This window comes from Phasianus colchicus, chromosome 5, assembly GCF_987193195.1.
Source record: "Phasianus colchicus chromosome 5, bPhaCol1.hap1.1, whole genome shotgun sequence".
NCBI classification, from domain to species: domain Eukaryota; kingdom Metazoa; phylum Chordata; class Aves; order Galliformes; family Phasianidae; genus Phasianus; species Phasianus colchicus.
In genome coordinates this window covers 58056764-58074885 of record NC_143440.1, presented here as the reverse complement: position 1 = coordinate 58074885, position 18122 = coordinate 58056764, and the positions used below count along the sequence as shown (strand labels likewise).

At 48.2% G+C, this 18122-nt stretch overlaps 2 protein-coding genes across 2 annotated transcripts in view; both read left to right on the top strand.

Moving 5' to 3' along the window:
* Positions 1 to 18122, top strand: part of MDGA2 (MAM domain containing glycosylphosphatidylinositol anchor 2) — a 367028-nt gene that overhangs the window by 287746 nt on the left and 61160 nt on the right. The gene's annotated exons all lie outside the window — the stretch shown is intronic.
* LOC149917964 (inositol 1,4,5-trisphosphate receptor-interacting protein-like 1) lies at positions 8319 to 15663 on the top strand. Its single transcript, XM_090141910.1, has 2 exons — positions 8319 to 8425; positions 8658 to 15663. Exon 2 carries the CDS (start codon positions 8661 to 8663, stop codon positions 10392 to 10394), a length of 1734 nt encoding a protein of 577 aa, XP_089998036.1. The 5' UTR covers positions 8319 to 8425; positions 8658 to 8660; the 3' UTR covers positions 10395 to 15663.

Here is an 18122-nt window from a genome sequence, read left to right as displayed (position 1 = left end):
TTATATTGCAAGGGCTGCAGAGAGACATTGGTATGCTAAGAGAAGGCTTTTCAGTACAGAACTGAAAACGCCTGCGTGAAAAGATTTATGCTGGCCCTAGAATTTGCAAAACCCATTTTTATTGCACTTGGGTTCTGTGCCAAATTTGAGAAGGTGCGAGTGAAATAAATCACATGTGGAAAAGAGGCTTGATTTATATCAGACGGGCCAACCTGAGGCAGATTTAACCTGCTACTGTCTTAAAAATAAATGAGAACGTACAGGCAAAATTGTGGGAAAGCAAGGATGAGTTCACACTGCTCCCAGCTTCACAATCTATGTATTTTATTCAGTGGTTGATGGTGCACATAATGCCCAAAGAGAGACAGAAAGAACATTTCAGACAGTGGTGATTAAAACCCTGCCAAGAGTGGAAGCAAACTGAAAAGAAAAGAAAAGAAAAGAAAAAAAAAAAAAAGGCTCAGATGCAGAAAATGTGATGAATGGCAGTGTCTATTCATAGGGCTTCATGTGTGTGGAGGAGGGACTGGATACAGGGCAGAGGCAGTGCATGCTGAGCATCACGCTGCAGACACAGAAGCCGTGTCCGTGGGGAAAGGAGTGTGGGAAGAGGCACGTTTGGGGATTTATTCTATGATATGATTCCATGATTTAGAGGTGTATGCACTCTTTCCACCCATTTGATCAGTTTCAGAGCAGATCTCTGAAGTCGTGGTCACACTGCTGCCTGCCTCAGGCTGAACTGTGTACAAAAGCTGTTGTCCAGAGAGTCACATCTAAGGGAACAATGTGTTGTTACGTCCACGCTGAATTCTTGCAACTGTTGAGCTGCAACTCGGTGTGTTTGAAAGGGCCAGAAAGGCGTCATGGCGTCAGGCGTGACACTGCGCTCAGGTTACAGCATGAGATCTGTCTGTTGTCTGTAGGTTGGGATTGATGGTGCTGTGTATGGGTGGTGTGATGCTATTCAAATTAATAATCATATGTTGGGCAGCAGTGACAGCACACTGGTGGTGATACTTTTATCAACTGATTTTTGACTGCACAGGGAAGCCCCACCAGACTCACGTTTGGGAGGAGAGTTTCAGATACTTGTTTTGTGTCGTTGTTTTGGTGATTGTTGTTTGTTTCTTTTCTCCTTAAAATGTCACATTAATTAATGAGCCGGTCATTAACTATTCACTTATCCAGTCTTCTGACAGAGTCTCAGTGCTTCTGGCTTGAGTCTGATGTCAACCCATAGTCACCACTGTAGGGTTCACCATAGTTCTACCATCGGGAAGAATTGTTGGCTGCCAGCATGTGATCCCTCTGCTCTGTGCAGCATCAAGCTGAGTTGACAGCAGCATTGCCTTCAACCTTTTGCAAACACTGTACCACAAATATCATCCATAGATGGCAAGCACTGGAAATTGCAGGATGTTGGGTTATTTTCCATGGCCCCTTTAGCTGCATTAAGCACTTTACTGTGTAAAGTTTTATGGCTTCATTCATTCTTTCTTGTTCAGAAGTGCCTTTGCATTGAGCTAAGAGACAGCAGTGGCCATTGTTTGTAGCTTCCCATATTTTCATATAAATTCCAATGTTTTAGGAGACCAGCCTGTCTCACCTGCAACACCAGCTGCAGAAATATCAAAAAGTAAAGTTTTGCCCCATTTGAGGCATGTGCCATCCTTTTTATCCTCACTTGTAAACAAAAACATGGACAGAACAGAAGCAAATGCCTGGGGTCCATTGCTCCTCATCAGCACCACCATGCTGCCATTCCACCCCACCATGTGGCTGCCTTTGCCAAATCAAATCAAGCCCTTCACCTCCAGAACTTGGACGTGGGGAGTGATAATTGGATGTGACACTCTACTTCTTTCTCTGGAGAGCCCCCTGATGCTCACAGTGAGCCTTGCAAGGCTGAGTCCTGCAATGGGGTCATGTTCCCCACAAATGACAAATGAAAACTGGAAGAACATTCTTCCATTTTCTTTTTCTAATCTAACACTGCTCAGTAATTTTTCATATTAGCAACACTAACAGCTACTTGGACAAAAAGTGTGCTTTTCTGGTGATGTTCCTTTAATTTTAAAAAGTGATGGTAGTGATAAGTGATAAGTGATGCTCACAGGCATGTTAGTAGGATAGCTGATGGTCTCTAGGAAGCTTCCGTGGGAAAGGCACCGTGCTGGACATAAAGACGTGTTCTTTTGTTAGAACAACAAATGTTCACCTTGGTAGGTACCCTTCCCATTCTCTTATAGTCATTTCCCTTAGTGAGAATTGAGGGATTACATTTGCTTTGTTCTTTGAAATATTTATCTTTTCTTCAACATGGGACACCGTTCCTCCAGCCCATTCAGAGCTGTTACTTTTGGCAGCATATAACCCTGGTGTGACTGCAGTCTGAAGGAAACCAATCCAGTTTGGTGAATTCAGAATTTGTCATACAGACTCAGCAGCAGAGAGCCTGAGGGTTTGTTGTTTTTTTAAATCTGAATCTCCCCTGTTTATGCTCTCTGCTGCTCTAATCCTGCAGTATTTCCCTAATGCCTTCTTGCATCAGTCCTCTGCATCCCCTCTGCTTGAGGAAATCCCCGCATGGGAACACAGGAGCCCTGCAGCAGTGTGTGAGTGCCTGTTAGCAAGCTACCATTAATTTTTAATCTAACGATCCTCCCATTAGTGTTATTATTTCTGTTTGTTTATTTCCATCTTTTTGTTTGTTTCTTTGTTTCTACGTTTGTTTTTCTGTTGTGCCCTCTCCCTGCTGCAACACAGGGCATCCTTGTGGAGACAGCACAGTGCTCTCCAGCCAGCATCAGCAGCTGCACTTCAGCCTTTTCTCACCCTTAGAGCATTTGTTCTCCACTACATAGCCTCTTCCAGCTTACACTGAGTGCAGCTCTTGAGAGACACAGAGTGGGAAGGACAGGAGGGCTGTGGGAACTCAGCCTCAGCCCCCAACTCACTGCCCACCATGCAGCCTCTAGAGCAGGGAAAACAAGTCATGTGGGGTCAGAGATGTCCAGATGAATGCATCAACAGCACACTCAGAAATCTCTTTTACAATAGCCCACCTAGGCTGTCAGGTCTGCGGATGGTCCTATCCTTCCTGTACTCCCTTGCCATTCTGTGCTCCACCTGCTCCCTATCCCAAAGTTTTGTCCTATTAGTCTGTTAGACAAATTACTTACTTTACTAATTCACTATCACTTTCTAGATATTCATTTGAAGAAGACAATTTTGTAGAATCATAGTATCCTAGAATCCTAGAATGGCCTGGGTTGCAAAGGAGCACACTGCTCATCCAGTTCCAACCCCCTGCTGTGTGCAGGTCACCAACCAGCAGACCAGGCTGCCCACAGCCACATCCAGCCTGGCCTTGAATGCCTGCAGGGATGGGGCATCCACAGCCTCCTTGGGCAACCTGTTCCAGTGCCTCACCAGCTTCTGTGTGAAAAACTTCTCCTAATATCTAACCTGAATTTCATATCATTAAAGTGCAAACCATCTTGGAGCTTACACATGGTGCCTGGGGGCATCTCTGAAAACAAAGCTCTCCTTGGGCTCCTGTTCCCCAGCACTCTTAGGTTGGATTCCACCTGGCTGAGGAACAAAGCCTTGGACTGAATTTTCATCTCCTCACTGCTGATTTACAGCCCGAACAAAGATGCTATCGTTGTGATGTCTGTTTCTGAAAATTGCTTTTAAACCACGCAAAAGTAGAGAACATTGCTTTTTTTCCTTTTTTACTTTTTTTCCTTTTCTTAACATTTCAATGCCAGCAAGACTCTACTCTGCTCTTGTGAGGCCCCATCTGGAATACTGCGTCCAGGTCTGGAGCCCCCAGTACAAGAAAGACAGGGAGCTGTTGGAGAGGGTCCAGAGGAGGGCCACGAAGATGATCAGGGGACTGGAGCACCTCCCCTATGAGGACAGGCTGAGGGAGCTGGGCTTGTTCAGCCTGGAGAAAAGAAGGCTGTGGGGTGACCTCATTGCAGCCTTTCAGTACCTAAAGGGAGCCTACAAACAGGAGGGGAATCAACTCTTTGAAAGGGTGAGTGACAGCAGGACAAGGGGAAATGGTTTTAAGCTGAGGGAAGGGAGATATAGGTTGGATGTCAGGGGGAAATTCTTTACGGAGAGAGTGGTGAGGTACTGGAACAGGCTGCCCAGGGAGGTTGTGGATGCCCCGTCCCTGGATGTGTTCAAAGCCAGATTGGATGGGGCCCTGGGCAGTCTGGTCTAGCATTAGGTGGGATGGTGGTGGCCCTGCATGTGGCCGGGGGGTTGGAGATTCATGATCCTTGAGGTCCCTTCCAACCCTGGCAATTCTGTGATTCTGTGATTCTGTGAAGACAGCTATCTCATTTTCCTGGTTGTCAGCAGAGCCCATTGACTTCAGTGAGAGCACCAGGAGCTTGCTGGGACTCCCTAGGAGATAACGCTGGGCTGGAGATACCCACAGGCTGTTCTGTGCTTGGCACATAGGTGAGCACCTTGTGTAGGGTCCAAAAGGTGTTTGTGGTGGAATGAGGAAGAAATGGGAGCCTTCAAAGATGAAGTCAAAAGAGGTTAAACCTGGTAACGTGAGATATGTTTTTTGAGTAAATCTAATGAGACATCCAAGGGCTTCTTTAGTGCAGGAAAACACTGAGGCTTTTTTCCCAAACTGTAGGATCCGTGTCTGCACTCATCTAAATAGTTCATGTGTCTCCAGAAATTATGCCCCTTTGTATCTTTTAACACATCATTATACTTTTTCCTTCAATCAGTTTTGAGAGCAGTAAGAATACACGTGTGCTCCGGGCACAGGAATGCACGTCCTGGAGTGGCTCAACATGTTAATTCAGCCTGAATTGTGCCAAAGGGTAAAAAGCAGCTGAATAAAATAAAGACCAGATAGATCCAGGGCCGTCAGCAGGCTTCTACTGCTTCCCTGTGGGGGTGACGTGGCCATGGATAGGACTGCTGCTGCAGGAAGCAAACCAGTGATAGACAGAGGTTAAGCACTCCAATACAAAGGAGAAAATAAAACCACCTAGCTTTTGCTTAAGAGCAAAAGCTGGGGAATCATCAATTTTTGTTTGATGCCAATCAAAACTTGTTTTCCATTTTCCATTAAAGTTATATTCAGCAATGAGATATTCACTTAATCTTATAATTTATGTGCATCTCTCTTACATAAACCTATTTCCTTGTTGCATCTTTTCCTGTGCTTTGGCTCCTGTTGGTGTCCTTTCAGTGGTGTCATGGTGGGTCCTGGCCCATCTCTTTACAGAATTGGGCCAAAAAGGAAACAAAGCTGTTCAAAACACCCAAGCCGAGCTTTCCTCCTTCTTATCACCAGAAAAAAAAGTGATGGTAAAGATACAGGGTACGTTTCTTCCCCTAGTCTAAGAAAACTGCCATGTAAAGCCATTCCATACCTTTGACAGATTGTGATCAACTGATGTAAGAGATTATGACCATAGAGCAGAACTTTGTGGGCACTGAGAAACTATTGATAAAACACCCACAAACCTGAACTTCTCTCAATGCAGACAAGTTGCAAGGGCAAGCATTGTTAATGGGGCTATTTTCTGTACAAATAGAAGTCTTTTATGTCTCTTTCTAAACCTTCAGGCTATCTTTCACTATTAGAAATGGAGAATTATTTTAAAAATGCATATACGTTTCTTACACAGCAGAGTTGGTTAAATGAGCAGTACTGATACTTGAAACATTGCCAAAAATGATTAAACAGCTTCAAAGCCTAAGCAGTTCAAACCCAGTTTTATACTATGGAAACAGGAAGGACTCAGGGTGACACAGGTTGTCCAGAGAGGTGGTGATGCCCCATCCCTGCACACAGCCAAGGTCAGGGGATGGGCTCTGAGCACTGATGGAACTGTGGGTGTCCCTGTGCATTGCAGGGAGTGGGACCAGATGGCCTTTAAGGGTCCCTTCTGACTCAAACCATTCTCACAGCATCATAGAAGAGTTGGAGCTCTGATCTCAGCAACGTACTCCTGCCCACCACCTGGGGCACAACATTGGAACATAAACCACCTTCTTTTGCAGCCCTGATCCTTGAGCACAGTGCATCCTGGAGCCAGGCACAGGCTTTCCTTTGTTCCCAGGCATGAGCCATGGGTTTAGCTGAATAGAACCTGTATCTGAGGATCCGTGCTAGAAGGCTGGCTGTTTCACCCAGAGGGTGGTGACAGTGGAACCGGTTGCCCAAGGAGGTCATGAATCACAGAATCACAGAATCACTAAGGTTGGAAAAGACCTATAAGGTCATCCAGTCCAACCATCCACCTATCACCAATGGTTCTCGCTAAACCATATCCCTCAACACAACATCCAAACGTTCCTTGAACACCTCCAGGGTTGGTGACTCCACCACCTCCCTGGGCAGCCCATTCCAGTGCCTGACCACCCTTTCAGAGAAGTAGTATTTCCTAATATCCAGCCTGAATCTTCCCTGGCGCAGCTTGAAACCATTCCCTCTAGTCCTATCACCAGTTACACGAGAGAAGAGGCCGACCCCCAGCTCGCTACAGCCTCCCTTCAGGTAGTTATAGAGAGCAATAAGGTCTCCCTTGAGCCTCCTCTTCTCCAGACTGAACAATCCCAGCTCCCTCAGCCGCTCCTCATAAGGCCTGTGCTCCAGACCCCTCACCAGCTTTGTTGCCCTTCTTTGAACACGCTCCAGGGCCTCAATGTCTTTCTTGCAGTGAGGGGCCCAGAACTGGACACAGTACTCAAGGTGCGGCCTCACCAGAGCTGAGTACAGGGGAACAATTACTTCCCTACTCCTGCTGGTCACACTACTTCTGATACAAGCCAGGATGCCATTGGCCTTCTTGGCCACCCAGGCACGCTGCTGGCTCATGTTTAGCCGAGCGTCAACCAACACCCCCAGGTCCATTTCCTCTACACAGTCTTCTAGCCACTCCACCCCAAGCCTGTAGCATTGCTTGGGGTTGCTGTGGCCAAAGTGTAGGACCCGGCATTTGGTCTTATTAAACCTCATCCCATTGGCTTCAGCCCAATCCCTGGAGGTGGATCTGGAGAGGAGGAGGTCAGAAGTGCCCCAGTGTCATCATGATGACTGGCTTCCCAGTTACCTCCTTTGTTGTTGCACTGCGTGGCACTGAAAGGCACCAGCCTGGAGCTCTGGCTGCAGGGCCCTGCCAAATGCAGGAAACCATCAGGCACCCACGGACTGGTAACATTCAGAAATCGGAATGCGAAGGAAGCGTCCAGGAAAGAATAAGTTCTGCTTCACTGGGTCACACAGCTTCTGTCTGTTATTAATATTTATTAAAATCCTTGTTACCAGAAACAGAGAAGGAGAGAGAGTATCTTCTCTGGAGTTACTCAAAACCCTCCTGGAGTACCTTTCTTTTTCTTTAATCCTACACTAGGGAACCTGCTATAGCAGGGGCTTTGGTCTACGGGATCTCCTGAGGTACAAACGACTTCCAGCCCCAACGACCCAGGATCTCCCCTGCCTTCGGGGAGGTGCCTCTGGCCCTGCCTTGCTGTAGGCTTTACACCCATGGCCGGGAGCCTTGTGCTGCAGGCAGCAAGGCACGTAGGTGAAGCACAGCTGGTCTGACGGCCGCCACCGTGCTCCTGTCCTACAGGGCCATCTCCTTACCTGCCAGAGCACTCTATGCCTACCGGGCGGCCTTGGTTCAGTGCTCACAGGCTCACAGCCCAGCCTTTCTCAGTTAGCCTTCGAGAAATATTCCTGCCTCGTGCACATGTGATTCTGTAACATGGAGTAGACGCTGCTCAGTGGGCAGCGGCAGTTGCTCCTACATCTTTTCTCTACAGCAAGGCCTCACCCAAAGGAGCCAGAGCCCATGCAGCTGAAGAGGCCGCGGCACACATGGGTCCCCTAATATCCACTGTCAGAGCCCCTTCTAGCAGCCCGGCTCGAGCCAGCCAGCCTTTGGCTCAGAGCACCTTCAGACCACCGGAGGCTGAGGGAGCAGTCAGCAAAGGGCTGCGTGATGTCAGGTGCTAGATGTTGACACAGCTGTCACCAACCTTCAGCTTTGCTCTCTCTGTGGCATATCAGCACTAAAATGAGTTTTGTGCACACTTTGAAAATTCTTACATTGCCTGAGGAGTCAAAGGACTCCAAATGAATTTCAAGGGACTGCGTATTTGGAACGTAAACAGGGGTGCCACATGAGGAGCACCATGTCACCCAGTTTTCTTTTTGAGAAAGGCCTGGGGAGCTCCTGCCTGCTTTCTAAAGGGTATCTCCATGAGCCGTGGCTGTGGCCTCCCAGGGCAGCTGGGGGGGTCAGGCCGAAGGGTGGGGTCAGGCTGCCCAATTGTGACATCAGCAGGAATGCATAGTGTCACAATGCAGGGGTTTAGGCTTTAGGGCTTGTCTGGCAGCGCTGCTGCAGTTTGACCTGAGCCATTGGTGAGTGCAGCAGCAGGGGAAGGTCGGGCTGGACGAGGGACGTGGTGCAAACGCCGGCCCCTGTGGGAGTGCCACGGGCAGCGCTTGGAACCATCCCTGCCAGCGCTGGCCTCGCTCCCTGCTGCCACCCAGCTCCCTCGTACCCACTGCTCCTCCCTGAGCACGGGGCCACGCGGCTCCTGGCCCTGCTCCCTCCCAGCCCCACTGAGCCCCTCTCTCCCATCTCTTGCAGATCATGGTTTTGGTGCTTGTTCTCGTCTTGTTGGTGAAGGCGCTAAGCGTCAGCATCAGAGACGATGCGGTCATGCTCGAGGGCGTGCAGCAGAAGGTCAGTCTGCGAGAGCAGATGACACAACCGCAGCACGCGACAGAGCAAAGGAATGTGCAGCAGAGATGGGTGGGCGTGCCAGCTCTGCTCTTTACTCTGCTGAAGTACTGGAGGGTCTGGTTCTGTATGGGACTGTTTTTCTTGCTCTTTTGGAACATGTGGCAGTCCCGAAAAATGAACCAGCCCGACGACAACAGCAGTGAAGATGACAGCTCCAGCAGTGAGAAGAAGGCAGCGGGGGCACAGAAACAGGTGGGACAGGTGGAACAGAAGAAAAAGGTGGTACGGGTGAAACAGGAGAAACCGAAGAAACGAGTGAAATGGAACAAACAGGTGGAACAGGCGAAACAGGTGGAACAGAAGAAACAGGAGAAACCAAAGAAACGAGTGAAATGGAAGGATCAGGTGGAACAGGCGAAACAGGTGGAACAGGCGAAACAGGAGGAACAGAAGAAACGAGTGGGACTGGTGGGACAGGCGGTAGAGGAGGACGAAGACATCTACAATTTTCCCTGGACCAAATATATTGCAGAGCGTGCTCTTCTAAAGGCGCAACGAAGGGTCTCCAGGTGTGACGTGGTGGAGGACATGATAAGCGACCTCCTGCTGGTCTTCAAATATGTCTGGTCGAACAGTTTCTATCCAGTCCTGCAGTCTGCCATTGGGGTGGGCAGCGCCTTTGAAGGCTGGAGTCCCCGAGAGGAGGACACTGTGTACCGCCTGCTCGTGCCCTTGGAGGCCCCCCGCGCACACGTCTTCCACCTGGAGCTGCTTGATGAAGAGGAAGAGCTGGCAAGGAACCCCCGCATCCGTGTGGAAGTGCAGTGCATGTGCCAGAGGGAGCAGGACCTGGGGGACGTGCTGTGCTTCCTCCACCACCCTGTGCAAGAGCTGGTCCAAAAGCAGGACCCCAGCCTCCTAATAACGCACTGCACGGGCTCCTACCTGAATGTGGAGAAAACTGTCAGCTGGTTCAAGGCACAGGTGGCAACAATGTGGAGGGCCACCATTCAGGCACACGCCTACAGCCTCAAGCTGCTGCCCTCCCGCCGCTCCTGTAAGTTCCAGCTGACAAACACCTCCAGCGGGGAAAAAATCCTTGTTGAGCTGCTGTTCGGGGTGCAACTAGTCAACTCGGACATCTTCCTGAGCAGCCAGAACTCAGAGGCCGGCTTTACGCCCAGCACAACATGGCTGCTGAGCTTTGCTGTGGCGGAAAAGAAGTACCTCCAGTACTTGGCCAAGAATGCCGGACAGAACAACTGCCTCCTGCACTGCCTGAGGCTCTTCGCCCGCATCCTGGTGGGCCTGGGCTTTTCCACCTATGTCATCAAGACTCTGGTCTTCCACCTCGTGAACATCGTCCCACTGGGGAACTGGCAGACGAGGAATTTCCTGAGTCGGCTGGAGAGTATCTCGCGATACCTGAAGTTCTGCCTGAAGGAGAAACGCCTGGTCCACTTCTTCATTGGCAATAAGATGATGCCCGACGAGGTTATCCTGCCGTACACCGTCCGAACAGCCACCCCACTCAACCTCTTCCGGCACCTGTGGAAGAACCCGGGCGCCCAGTCCAGGGCAGTGCGTGACTGCAGGATGCTGAGAGATCGCCTCGTGAGAATGCTGCTGTTTGGACGCTGAGAGAGGCCTCTGTCTGAACTCTCCTCTTTTTTTGGCTCTAAGCTCACATTCTGTGAGCGATGAGACTCTGATCTATCTAGAGGAGGAGGCCGGAGGTGGGTGTTGCCGTGTGGCAGTCAGCATCAGTTTGTGGACAGTTGACATTTGAAAGGATTTCTTTGGACAGAGTTTACCGGTGGAAGATCTGGCCGGTGACCAAATGACTCCAACTCGGCACAGGAGATTTGGGGATAGTACAGCCGTATCCTGTGAAGGCAAGATGCAAGAGGGCACTTCCCTGCTCCTTATCTGCTGGCAAGGCCCGGAAGATGGGAACAAAAGGAGTTCCTGCTATGGTCCAGGAAACAAGAAGCTGTCATTCCAAAGACAGCTGACTCGACCACTTTGGACCTACAAATCAGTTTGTACTGTCATTGGAAAAAGCCGTTGCTGTGGTCGTCGTCGTCACCCGAACAACAACCTCCGACGACCCATCTCTGATACTGAAGATCAACATCTGAACTACGAGTTACACTGGAAACCCAGTGGTGACTAATTCTCACCTGCTTTATACAAAGACTCCTTGCTTTTATTTCCAATCTCTCTTCCATCGCCCGACTTCCTATTCCATCTCCCTAAACAACTAGGATTCATAATAAACTGGTCGGGCTAACATTTGACCTGTTGTGTCTTAATCTCGCCGTCGGGTGCACATATATTAAAAGAACCTCCTAAATCTCCCTCCTATAAATTGGAGCAAGACAGCCTTCGTGCGCACAGCTCTGCTTGCCGGGAGCACCACACACGGCAGCCGTTCCCTGTGTGGGAAGTGAAACTGTTGTTTCTGCAGTGAACAGTGGAAAAGGGCAATTGATCTAAAGAATTAAGTTGTAACATATTCTTAGACATAACTAATGTGGAAAGTAAGAATGAATGCTGCATTCTCCATGGCCATAGGTAACCATACAGCTTGTCTCTCAAGGCAGGGTGTGAGGGCTACCAGGCCGATAGGGAATTTCTCACTATGCAGTGGGACCTTGGATGTTACAAAGGATTTAGTTGGAACTATTCAAGGCTGGGAATCCCCAAAGCGGATCTCTGGTGGTATTGCGGTGGGAAGATCTTACGGTCCATTCTCCCATCTAATTGGGGAGGTACCTGTGTGCTTATTCAACTGGCTATACCGTTCACTTTGGCATTCGAGAAGGATCTATCTCACATTCACAAAAGGAACAGAAGAGGTTTAGGAGTCCCATTTGATGATGATACAATATATATAGATTCATTTGGGGTGACCAGAGGTGTCCCTGATGAATTTAAGGCTAGAAATCAAATTGCTGCCGGCCTATGAGTCTCTATTCTGGTGGGTGACAACAAGAACGTGGATTGGATAAACTACATCTAGTATAAACAGCAGAGATTTATAAACTACACAAAGGAGGCAATAAAGGGAATTGCCGAGCAATTGGATGCTACAAGTAGAATCACAGAATTGCCGGGGTTGGAAGGGACCTCAAGGATCATGGATCTCCAACCCCCCTGCCCATGCAGGGCCACCAACCATCCCACCTAATACTAGACCAGGCTGCCCAGGGCCCCATCCAATCTGGCCTTGAACACCTCCAGGGATGGGGAAGAGGCACGTTTGGGGATTTATTCTATGATATGATTCCATGATTTAGAGGTGTATGCACTCTTTCCACCCATTTGATCAGTTTCAGAGCAGATCTCTGAAGTCGTGGTCACACTGCTGCCTGCCTCAGGCTGAACTGTGTACAAAAGCTGTTGTCCAGAGAGTCACATCTAAGGGAACAATGTGTTGTTACGTCCACGCTGAATTCTTGCAACTGTTGAGCTGCAACTCGGTGTGTTTGAAAGGGCCAGAAAGGCGTCATGGCGTCAGGCGTGACACTGCGCTCAGGTTACAGCATGAGATCTGTCTGTTGTCTGTAGGTTGGGATTGATGGTGCTGTGTATGGGTGGTGTGATGCTATTCAAATTAATAATCATATGTTGGGCAGCAGTGACAGCACACTGGTGGTGATACTTTTATCAACTGATTTTTGACTGCACAGGGAAGCCCCACCAGACTCACGTTTGGGAGGAGAGTTTCAGATACTTGTTTTGCGTCGTTGTTTTGGTGATTGTTGTTTGTTTCTTTTCTCCTTAAAATGTCACATTAATTAATGAGCCGGTCATTAACTATTCACTTATCCAGTCTTCTGACAGAGTCTCAGTGCTTCTGGCTTGAGTCTGATGTCAACCCATAGTCACCACTGTAGGGTTCACCATAGTTCTACCATCGGGAAGAATTGTTGGCTGCCAGCATGTGATCCCTCTGCTCTGTGCAGCATCAAGCTGAGTTGACAGCAGCATTGCCTTCAACCTTTTGCAAACACTGTACCACAAATATCATCCATAGATGGCAAGCACTGGAAATTGCAGGATGTTGGGTTATTTTCCATGGCCCCTTTAGCTGCATTAAGCACTTTACTGTGTAAAGTTTTATGGCTTCATTCATTCTTTCTTGTTCAGAAGTGCCTTTGCATTGAGCTAAGAGACAGCAGTGGCCATTGTTTGTAGCTTCCCATATTTTCATATAAATTCCAATGTTTTAGGAGACCAGCCTGTCTCACCTGCAACACCAGCTGCAGAAATATCAAAAAGTAAAGTTTTGCCCCATTTGAGGCATGTGCCATCCTTTTTATCCTCACTTGTAAACAAAAACATGGACAGAACAGAAGCAAATGCCTGGGGTCCATTGCTCCTCATCAGCACCACCATGCTGCCATTCCACCCCACCATGTGGCTGCCTTTGCCAAATCAAATCAAGCCCTTCACCTCCAGAACTTGGACGTGGGGAGTGATAATTGGATGTGACACTCTACTTCTTTCTCTGGAGAGCCCCCTGATGCTCACAGTGAGCCTTGCAAGGCTGAGTCCTGCAATGGGGTCATGTTCCCCACAAATGACAAATGAAAACTGGAAGAACATTCTTCCATTTTCTTTTTCTAATCTAACACTGCTCAGTAATTTTTCATATTAGCAACACTAACAGCTACTTGGACAAAAAGTGTGCTTTTCTGGTGATGTTCCTTTAATTTTAAAAAGTGATGGTAGTGATAAGTGATAAGTGATGCTCACAGGCATGTTAGTAGGATAGCTGATGGTCTCTAGGAAGCTTCCGTGGGAAAGGCACCGTGCTGGACATAAAGACGTGTTCTTTTGTTAGAACAACAAATGTTCACCTTGGTAGGTACCCTTCCCATTCTCTTATAGTCATTTCCCTTAGTGAGAATTGAGGGATTACATTTGCTTTGTTCTTTGAAATATTTATCTTTTCTTCAACATGGGACACCGTTCCTCCAGCCCATTCAGAGCTGTTACTTTTGGCAGCATATAACCCTGGTGTGACTGCAGTCTGAAGGAAACCAATCCAGTTTGGTGAATTCAGAATTTGTCATACAGACTCAGCAGCAGAGAGCCTGAGGGTTTGTTGTTTTTTTAAATCTGAATCTCCCCTGTTTATGCTCTCTGCTGCTCTAATCCTGCAGTATTTCCCTAATGCCTTCTTGCATCAGTCCTCTGCATCCCCTCTGCTTGAGGAAATCCCCGCATGGGAACACAGGAGCCCTGCAGCAGTGTGTGAGTGCCTGTTAGCAAGCTACCATTAATTTTTAATCTAACGATCCTCCCATTAGTGTTATTATTTCTGTTTGTTTATTTCCATCTTTTTGTTTGTTTCTTTGTTTCTACGTTTGTTTTTCTGTTGTGCCCTCTCCCTGCTGCAACACAGGGCATCCTTGTGGAGACAGCACAGTGCTCTCCAGCCAGCATCAGCAGCTGCACTTCAGCCTTTTCTCACCCTTAGAGCATTTGTTCTCCACTACATAGCCTCTTCCAGCTTACACTGAGTGCAGCTCTTGAGAGACACAGAGTGGGAAGGACAGGAGGGCTGTGGGAACTCAGCCTCAGCCCCCAACTCACTGCCCACCATGCAGCCTCTAGAGCAGGGAAAACAAGTCATGTGGGGTCAGAGATGTCCAGATGAATGCATCAACAGCACACTCAGAAATCTCTTTTACAATAGCCCACCTAGGCTGTCAGGTCTGCGGATGGTCCTATCCTTCCTGTACTCCCTTGCCATTCTGTGCTCCACCTGCTCCCTATCCCAAAGTTTTGTCCTATTAGTCTGTTAGACAAATTACTTACTTTACTAATTCACTATCACTTTCTAGATATTCATTTGAAGAAGACAATTTTGTAGAATCATAGTATCCTAGAATCCTAGAATGGCCTGGGTTGCAAAGGAGCACACTGCTCATCCAGTTCCAACCCCCTGCTGTGTGCAGGTCACCAACCAGCAGACCAGGCTGCCCACAGCCACATCCAGCCTGGCCTTGAATGCCTGCAGGGATGGGGCATCCACAGCCTCCTTGGGCAACCTGTTCCAGTGCCTCACCAGCTTCTGTGTGAAAAACTTCTCCTAATATCTAACCTGAATTTCATATCATTAAAGTGCAAACCATCTTGGAGCTTACACATGGTGCCTGGGGGCATCTCTGAAAACAAAGCTCTCCTTGGGCTCCTGTTCCCCAGCACTCTTAGGTTGGATTCCACCTGGCTGAGGAACAAAGCCTTGGACTGAATTTTCATCTCCTCACTGCTGATTTACAGCCCGAACAAAGATGCTATCGTTGTGATGTCTGTTTCTGAAAATTGCTTTTAAACCACGCAAAAGTAGAGAACATTGCTTTTTTTCCTTTTTACTTTTTTTCCTTTTCTTAACATTTCAATGCCAGCAAGACTCTACTCTGCTCTTGTGAGGCCCCATCTGGAATACTGCGTCCAGGTCTGGAGCCCCCAGTACAAGAAAGACAGGAGCTGTTGGAGAGGGTCCAGAGGAGGGCCACGAAGATGATCAGGGGACTGGAGCACCTCCCCTATGAGGACAGGCTGAGGGAGCTGGGCTTGTTCAGCCTGGAGAAAAGAAGGCTGTGGGGTGACCTCATTGCAGCCTTTCAGTACCTAAAGGGAGCCTACAAACAGGAGGGGAATCAACTCTTTGAAAGGGTGAGTGACAGCAGGACAAGGGGAAATGGTTTTAAGCTGAGGGAAGGGAGATATAGGTTGGATGTCAGGGGGAAATTCTTTACGGAGAGAGTGGTGAGGTACTGGAACAGGCTGCCCAGGGAGGTTGTGGATGCCCCGTCCCTGGATGTGTTCAAAGCCAGATTGGATGGGGCCCTGGGCAGTCTGGTCTAGCATTAGGTGGGATGGTGGTGGCCCTGCATGTGGCCGGGGTGTTGGCGATTCATGATCCTTGAGGTCCCTTCCAACCCTGGCAATTCTGTGATTCTGTGATTCTGTGAAGACAGCTATCTCATTTTCCTGGTTGTCAGCAGAGCCCATTGACTTCAGTGAGAGCACCAGGAGCTTGCTGGGACTCCCTAGGAGATAACGCTGGGCTGGAGATACCCACAGGCTGTTCTGTGCTTGGCACATAGGTGAGCACCTTGTGTAGGGTCCAAAAGGTGTTTGTGGTGGAATGAGGAAGAAATGGGAGCCTTCAAAGATGAAGTCAAAAGAGGTTAAACCTGGTAACGTGAGATATGTTTTTTGAGTAAATCTAATGAGACATCCAAGGGCTTCTTTAGTGCAGGAAAACACTGAGGCTTTTTTCCCAAACTGTAGGATCCGTGTCTGCACTCATCTAAATAGTTCATGTGTCTCCAGAAATTATGCCCCTTTGTATCTTTTAACACATCATTATACTTTTTCCTTCAATCAGTTTTGAGAGCAGTAAGAATACACGTGTGCTCCGGGCACAGGAATGCACGTCCTGGAGTGGCTCAACATGTTAATTCAGCCTGAATTGTGCCAAAGGGTAAAAAGCAGCTGAATAAAATAAAGACCAGATAGATCCAGGGCCGTCAGCAGGCTTCTACTGCTTCCCTGTGGGGGTGACGTGGCCATGGATAGGACTGCTGCTGCAGGAAGCAAACCAGTGATAGATAGAGGTTAAGCACTCCAATACAAAGGAGAAAATAAAACCACCTAGCTTTTGCTTAAGAGCAAAAGCTGGGGAATCATCAATTTTTGTTTGATGCCAATCAAAACTTGTTTTCCATTTTCCATTAAAGTTATATTCAGCAATGAGATATTCACTTAATCTTATAATTTATGTGCATCTCTCTTACATAAACCTATTTCCTTGTTGCATCTTTTCCTGTGCTTTGGCTCCTGTTGGTGTCCTTTCAGTGGTGTCATGGTGGGTCCTGGCCCATCTCTTTACAGAATTGGGCCAAAAAGGAAACAAAGCTGTTCAAAACACCCAAGCCGAGCTTTCCTCCTTCTTATCACCAGAAAAAAAAGTGATGGTAAAGATACAGGGTACGTTTCTTCCCCTAGTCTAAGAAAACTGCCATGTAAAGCCATTCCATACCTTTGACAGATTGTGATCAACTGATGTAAGAGATTATGACCATAGAGCAGAACTTTGTGGGCACTGAGAAACTATTGATAAAACACCCACAAACCTGAACTTCTCTCAATGCAGACAAGTTGCAAGGGCAAGCATTGTTAATGGGGCTATTTTCTGTACAAATAGAAGTCTTTTATGTCTCTTTCTAAACCTTCAGGCTATCTTTCACTATTAGAAATGGAGAATTATTTTAAAAATGCATATACGTTTCTTACACAGCAGAGTTGGTTAAATGAGCAGTACTGATACTTGAAACATTGCCAAAAATGATTAAACAGCTTCAAAGCCTAAGCAGTTCAAACCCAGTTTTATACTATGGAAACAGGAAGGACTCAGGGTGACACAGGTTGTCCAGAGAGGTGGTGATGCCCCATCCCTGCACACAGCCAAGGTCAGGGGATGGGCTCTGAGCACTGATGGAACTGTGGGTGTCCCTGTGCATTGCAGGGAGTGGGACCAGATGGCCTTTAAGGGTCCCTTCTGACTCAAACCATTCTCACAGCATCATAGAAGAGTTGGAGCTCTGATCTCAGCAACGTACTCCTGCCCACCACCTGGGGCACAACATTGGAACATAAACCACCTTCTTTTGCAGCCCTGATCCTTGAGCACAGTGCATCCTGGAGCCAGGCACAGGCTTTCCTTTGTTCCCAGGCATGAGCCATGGGTTTAGCTGAATAGAACCTGTATCTGAGGATCCGTGCTAGAAGGCTGGCTGTTTCACCCAGAGGGTGGTGACAGTGGAACCGGTTGCCCAAGGAGGTCATGAATCACAGAATCACAGAATCACTAAGGTTGGAAAAGACCTATAAGGTCATCCAGTCCAACCATCCACCTATCACCAATGGTTCTCGCTAAACCATATCCCTCAACACAACATCCAAACGTTCCTTGAACACCTCCAGGGTTGGTGACTCCACCACCTCCCTGGGCAGCCCATTGCAGTGCCTGACCACCCTTTCAGAGAAGTAGTATTTCCTAATATCCAGCCTGAATCTTCCCTGGCGCAGCTTGAAACCATTCCCTCTAGTCCTATCACCAGTTACACGAGAGAAGAGGCCGACCCCCAGCTCGCTACAGCCTCCCTTCAGGTAGTTATAGAGAGCAATAAGGTCTCCCTTGAGCCTCCTCTTCTCCAGACTGAACAATCCCAGCTCCCTCAGCCGCTCCTCATAAGGCCTGTGCTCCAGACCCCTCACCAGCTTTGTTGCCCTTCTTTGAACACGCTCCAGGGCCTCAATGTCTTTCTTGCAGTGAGGGGCCCA